At 35.0% G+C, this 7,126-nt stretch overlaps 1 protein-coding gene and 1 pseudogene across 1 annotated transcript; both read left to right on the top strand.

The window, feature by feature from the left end:
- Positions 35-3,215, top strand: LOC107646566 (annotated as a pseudogene).
- LOC107648033 (auxin-responsive protein IAA30) lies at positions 6,011-6,881 on the top strand. Its single transcript, XM_016352060.2, has 2 exons — positions 6,011-6,445; positions 6,529-6,881. The coding sequence occupies exons 1-2, from the start codon at positions 6,108-6,110 to the stop codon at positions 6,590-6,592; spliced, it is 402 nt and encodes a 133-aa protein (XP_016207546.1). The 5' UTR covers positions 6,011-6,107; the 3' UTR covers positions 6,593-6,881.

Here is a 7,126-nt window from a genome sequence, read left to right as displayed (position 1 = left end):
TCTCTCCCCAAAAAAAAAAAAAAAAAAAAAAAAAACACGCACACACTTCTCTTCCAATGGCAGTGAGTAACAGTGTAGTTGGAATGGCCATGGACATGGTTCTGAGCTTCTCACCATCCCAATTCCGAAGCTCTCTATTACCATAATCATTACCATCATTGTCGCATTCTTTAACGAATCCAATGCTGCCTTCCATTCAGCACCATTGCACTGCCATAAACTCCGCCACGCTGGACTGCGTCGTGGTTGGCGGCGGCATCACCGACCTCTCCGTCGCCCACGCCCTCTCCTCCAACCACTCAATTCCCAATGTAGTTCTCACGGGACGGCTTTCTCTGGAAAGAAGGTCCCAACAACTTCCAACCCTCCGATTCTATGATCAATTCCTGGTACTCTTCCTATCTTATCACACTCGATGCTCATTCTGAATAGCTAGTTCAATAAGAAAATTGAAATCTTAGAATCACAAATTATTACTGCTGGATGAAATTGGTAAAACTTGTCCTATGTATGATTTTCTGCACAGCTTCAAATTTTTATTATAGTTTTGGTGTTGTAGGTGGAGTGTGGTTTGGAAGATGAACTTGTGTTGTGGGATGGGAAGCTGAGGCAGTGCCTTCAAGACCCTTTGATTTGATGAGTATTGGGGGAAAATTCAGGGCTGCATTTGGTGCACTTGGGATCCTCCACCACCAGTTTGTCCTTTAACTTTTCATCCCTTTGTTTGAACATGTCATTGTCAAATTCAATATTTGCAAGGATCAAAGAATAATAACTGTTTTGATTATTGTTTCTCTTCTCATATAATATTATGATGTTGACAAAAGTGACAGGATCATGAGGAATCAGTTCAGGAATTCGTGTGCCGCAATCTTGGTGATGAGGTTTTTGAGCGTTTGATAGAGCCTTTTTGTTTAGGTAAGAGTCAATATCCATTACCACCGAATGATCCACCGATCTGATCTTTCACATAATCTGCGCTTTTTGCTTCATATTAAGTTTATTTTCCTCTTTATGGTTTACATTTTTTTTTTCACGTGCAGGTGTATATGCAGGTGATCCTTCAAAACTAAGTATGAAAGCAGCATATGGGAAAATTTGGAAGCTGGAGCAAAATGGTGGTAGCATTATCGGTGGCTCTTTCAAAGCAATACAGGAGAGAAATAAGGTTTCCAAACTGCCTCAAAATCCATAATAATATTGTCTATGGATTTTTACTATCTTTTTCATCATTTATGGGGTGATTCTCTTATCCAAGTAGTCATCTTGTAGGCATCTCCCAAAGCCAAAGGGTCAAACTGTTGGATCTTGTCGAAAAGGGATGGGCATGTTGCCAGAGGCAATTTCTGCAAGGTACTCTATGGTTCTTAATTTATATTGATGCCCCAGTTCTTTTACCACTGTTTTTCAGGATTAAGTTCTTAGTGAATTGAGTTATTGTTGGCAGGTTAGGCAACAGAGTTAAGTTATCTTGGAAGCTTTCAAGTATTAACAGAGTGGAAAGTGGACATTGTTGCGCCCTTCATCCGTTAGTTTCTTTCTTGAGTTGGATTATATTCATTATCTATGATATGGTTGTTTTACTTGTGGAATCTTTTTACATTGTGTTTGACATAATCAAATTCTATCGTTTCTTTTATAAAGTTGCAACGAGAATGTAATAATAGATCACACACACACAATGACAAGAATTAGCCTACATGAAAATACTTTAGTATGTATTTTGATCAAAATTATTATGTAGCCTACGAATAAATATCAATGTCCCTTGTGGAAGTGGTGGCAGTGGGGAGGTGTTAGTCTTTGCATGTTTCAGTCTGTGTGTACATGCATATGCATGAGCATCTTTGGTTGCACATGGTTTACTTAAATTAATATGAACATGATTGCTTTGATATGCATTTTTTCCCCAAAAAAGAAAGAATGTTATACACTCCATCAAGCTCTATTATTGTTTTTTCTAATCCAAATATGTATAGCAACAGAGGCATAATACTGCAGAACATGATTAATGAGCATATTGCAGAAATAAAATAAGAGTTGGACACAAGCTCAGTGCACATGTTGTGGGTTGCAGCAAATCAATCTTTCTTTTAAGAATGGGGAACCTGTGAAGTTATCCTTTGTTATGTACACAAGCTCACTGCACATATTGAAGGAATCTATTCTTAATCTTTTAATTCCTCTTTCAGAATGCTGCTGCAGATGCACTTTCAAAGATTTATTACCCCCCTGTAGCTGTTGTTTCAATATCCTATCCAAAAGAAGCTATTCTGACAGAATGCTTGATAGATGGTGAGCTGAAGGGATTTGGTCAATTGCATCCACGATCCCAAGGAGTGGAGACTTTAGGTAAATATTCGTTATAATGACAATACAAGTTGTTGGGTACTGGATAATGTATTGCTCTGTTTGTGAAAATTAACACACGTTGGGTTTGACACTTGACAGGAACAAGATATAGCTCATCAATTTTCACTAACCGGGCTCCACCTGGACAGCTTCTATTATTGAATTTCATTGGAGGAGCTACCAATCCTGGAATGTTATCAAAGGTTTGATAACTTTTTTTATATTCAAACAAGTTCCATACGACCATTTCTGTCTGATTACAGGATTTATTTCTTTTCCCTAGTTCCTTTTGATACCTAAAGCCTCTCGTACAATGACAGATGGATCGTGAACTCATTCAAGTAGCTGATCGAGATTTGCGAAAAATCCTTATAAACCCAAATGCCAACAATCCAACTGTATTAGGTGTGAAACTGTGGCCTAAAGCTATTCCACAGTTCTTAATTGGCCATGTTGAGCTACTAAATTTTGCTAAAGCCGCTCTCAAAGACACCGGGTTTGAGGGGCTGTTCCTTGGGGGAAACTATGTGTCTGGTGTTGCCTTGGGAGCATGTGTTGCAGACAGATGTAAGTCCTCCTTATATTGTGTTGGTTTATCTATTCTAGACACAAGTAAGAAACTAGGTATCTGTTTGGTTCTGCCACAATACTTCCCTTGTCACACGCATCAAGGAGGTTGACATGTTACATTAAGTAAACTCAGATTTTCTAACATTGCACAACAATTTATATCTTGAACTCTTGTCCATATCTTCTGTGATGACATGTAAAAAGGTGTTGGATGTTGCACCTGGTTACTCAAATTCTTTTTGTAATGAAGTCAATCAGCTATAAATGAAAGCAGCCGCATTGGATCACAATGAGATTACCTGTGCCCAAAATTCTCTGCATATGTTTACTTGTTGGAACCAACCAAGAATCTCTGCATTGCAACTAAAAGTGTTGATTTATTGAGACAATTAATAAGCAACAACGGAAAGTTTGAGTTTAATGGCGTTCATTTCATGTCCCACCATTGTTGTTGTTCAAGTGCTGGAAAGGGGACGACATTCCAACATGGTTATTTATTGCCGCATATAGTAACTTTGACTTTGACCAATTAATGGAACTTAATTATTAAAAGCGATTAACAAAGTTGAAGGGATATAGATACCAAGCATTTAAAACCAGGCGTTACAAAAACAGGACCATTTGGTCTTAACATTGTAAGACACATCTACTAACAAAAAGGAGAGGAAGGTGGGTTTGCACACTGCTTTTCTTACAATGTCGTTTTATTTGGGGACCAAATGACAGACTGAAGCAACATTATGGTTGGAGTTGTGGCTAACATTTTGCTTTTATCTTCTTTTCTCTCTCTCTTATTTCCAAACCATCTTCTCTAGTTAGTATTCACCATTGCTTTAAATCCAAGCTAATAGGTTCTTGTTAACCAACATGCGATAAGGGAATCGGATGGGAGAATTAAATTCTATGCCTGAATTGTATTTGTACACGTGGGTGGCGAGAATAAGATACAACAATCCTAGACAACCAGAATATCTTCAAAATTTGGTGAACAAAACATGTCACTCAATTTCGTGTAAAATTGTTGTGCACCCTAGTAAATTGAGACAATTAGCAGCACTTTCTTTTCCTTGTGCTAAACAAAAAATAAATAGATTTGATTTTCTGTCCCCAAGGTTGGAGCGGGGTATCATTTCGCCGTTAAAAAAGAATCACACTTGTCACATTATTTTATTAATTCCTAATTATTTAGAATCATTGTTAATTTTGCCATAGATGCTTGTTACACCAAAGTTTACTCATCCTCATGCACTGCCCAGAAGGGGAAATAAAGGAGAATGATAAAGTAGCAAGCTTTGTCGTGTGTCGATTCTTGAAAAGGAAAAGCATGGACACGTGTCACACGTCGAATGAGGGTTAGTGTATATCCTGTAATAAGCGCACACAACCTGTCTCTTCATGAGTATTTTCTACTACAGTGTCCTTTTATAGCTTTATTTTCTGTTGAGAGAGCATTTCACGGAAGTACATACATGAATATGTTCCTAAGGTATAAAACATTACATTATTTGCGGCATCACTGGTTCCGATACCTTTTATAATGTATGGTATCTGCAACATTGGTCCCTCATGCGCAACACGATGATTATATCCATTGAACGTCTGTGTTAATTGGGGTTTATACCATTTACCTGTACAAGGTTTCAGATATCAATGTTCTCTTGTCCACCACAAATGTCTACTATACACTCTACAGTGTCTAGATTCACTCCCTCAAAACTCAAGGCTGTTACTACTCCCTCACATGCTTTGTCTAACATTTGTCTCCTTTCTAATTTAACTGCGCCAATATTATGTTGCATGCATCATAACACCAACGTTTTAGACCATCATCCTCTAATGTAATTAATTTGCATATGCATCAAGCTTCAACTAAAGTAACAAAAATTTACTACCAATTGAAGTATAGTGCATATATAATATCACAGTGGGTAAATTGTGATTTTCATCCAAAAAATTTAATTTTTAGTTCTCCAAAAGAAAATGACATTTTGATACTATAAACATGATGTTAGTTTATCGAAACAACAGTGCTAGGAACCAAGAGGGTACCAGCAAAAAATCAGACAAATGCCTTTGAGTGAATCCAAAACCTCTATGTGGATGGTGTTTATGCTAGATATTAGGATGTTTCTTTTCTTTGTAAATTGGATGGTTCTGAATCTATTTTCTAATTTATTATGTTTTAGGTATTTGGAGAGCTGAAGAGACAGAAGCTAATTGAATCAGTTTTCGTGATTCACCTTACAATGATACTGAACGTATCTCCTCCTAATTTGAATGTGGTGAAACATTTAATAACCAATATTTAAATCATAAATAAATAAAAATAATCACTATATTTCTAATTAATTAAGTTGTTCCATTCTTTACTAATTTGGAGTTAGTTCATATACTTTTCCTTATAGAAATTTATCAAAGATAAAAGTGACATACTTAGAAAAAGATTGTAGAGATAAAATTTTGACGCTCATATTTTAATTAACAATTAAGATCTTTTTATTTTTAAATTTGGTGATTTTAGAACAAATAATTTTTTTTTATTTATTTATATGTGAATGGGAAAAAAATTCAAAAAAAAATTGACAAAAGAGTTTGGTGTTAGAATTTTTTTTCTTTATGCATCTTTTAAATAATTTTTAAATTGTTTTAAAGAAAATTGAATCAAATATATGACTTGTTTGTTATTTATAAAATAAATTTTTCTAAAAATTTATTTATTTTTATATATTTTAGACTGTGTTAATTACTTATTTATTTTTGAGTTAAAAAATTAGAATCTATTTATTTTTTCGAAAATACTTTCCACTTTAAACATTTGATATCCGCACTAACTTTTGAAAGATATCTTCATAAAATATTCATTTTTTTTTTTTTACTTTAATCAGCAAATATGATAAAAGAAGTAAAAGTATAGGTATAGAAAATAGTAGAAGAGGAGATGAGGTCCAATAGGAATGATGTTGGAAATTGTTTATTATTATAGTAATTGACACGTGGAGTTGTCGGCTGGCAAGACAACATGGAAAAGAGAGGGTGGTGGCGCAGCAGTTTATGTAGAAAAGGGCCTATCAACAATAGCAATAGGAATAGGAATATAGGATCTCTGTTCTGTGTTCTCTTCTTATTATTTAAAGGGAGATAAGAATAAGAGGCTTGGTGCAATTGTGATAGCATTTTTTATTAGCATGGGAAGAAAAGCTGCTACTACTTGTTCCTCTTCCTCTAACATTTCTTCAACTGCTTCCTTGAATCTGAGGCTTGCACTCAGCACTCATGAAGAATGTGGTGGAAGCCTGTTTGTGAAGGTGTACATGGAAGGCATTCCAATTGGGAGGAAGCTCAACATATTAGCACATAGAAGCTACCATGAGCTTGTTAAGAGACTTGAGAACATGTTCGACACCACCATTCTCTGGGGTACAGAGATGGATGAAGTTGTAGTTCAACCTGGTGAGAGATGCCATGTCCTCACTTATGAAGATGAAGAAGGAGATCTTGTTATGGTTGGAGATGTTCCTTGGGAGTAAGTCATCATCATCATCTAAATTCTCTTCTTTCTTTCTTTCTTTAATGAAACTAATTTATATTATATTGATGTTGGTGTAGGATGTTTGTTTCCACTGTAAAGAGGTTGAAGATCACAAGGGTAGACACATTCACTACCTCTTGATAATGCAGATCTCTATTTGTTTTCGATTAATTAGGTAGCTTCAGAGACACCACTGAGGTTTCCAATTTTGTTCTTAGTACTACTACTACTAGTTTAGTCTTAATTACAAGTGTTGAATCATCAAAACTATGCACAAAGTTAAGTCCTCAGTTATATATACTACATGCATAGCTTGCTCACTAGTCACTCCTTTCTTCTTTCCTTCAACAACATGTATAATTAATTAATTAATTAATTCCTGTTGTACATTCATTCCTAATTAGTGTATGTCACAGCTTCTTTTTATTAATTAGCTTTTTATAAAGGCAAAAGATAGATTGACATATAAAGGTTATATTCCATGAACTAGAAACAAGTAAAGGTTATATTCCATGAAATTTGGTAAGTATTTGTTGAGTTTAATTAGGGCCAAGTTCACCTAAATTTTAAATAAAAAAGTAAAAGCTACAATTTAATCAATTGTGATAAATTAAGGACAGTTTGGAAAGTTTAAAAAGTTATTTTTTTTAGTTTTTTATTTATGAAGAGTAATAA

The sequence above is a fragment of the Arachis ipaensis genome, chromosome B06 (assembly GCF_000816755.2).
Source record: "Arachis ipaensis cultivar K30076 chromosome B06, Araip1.1, whole genome shotgun sequence".
Taxonomy (NCBI): domain Eukaryota; kingdom Viridiplantae; phylum Streptophyta; class Magnoliopsida; order Fabales; family Fabaceae; genus Arachis; species Arachis ipaensis.
This window is presented reverse-complemented; position numbering and strand designations above follow the sequence as displayed.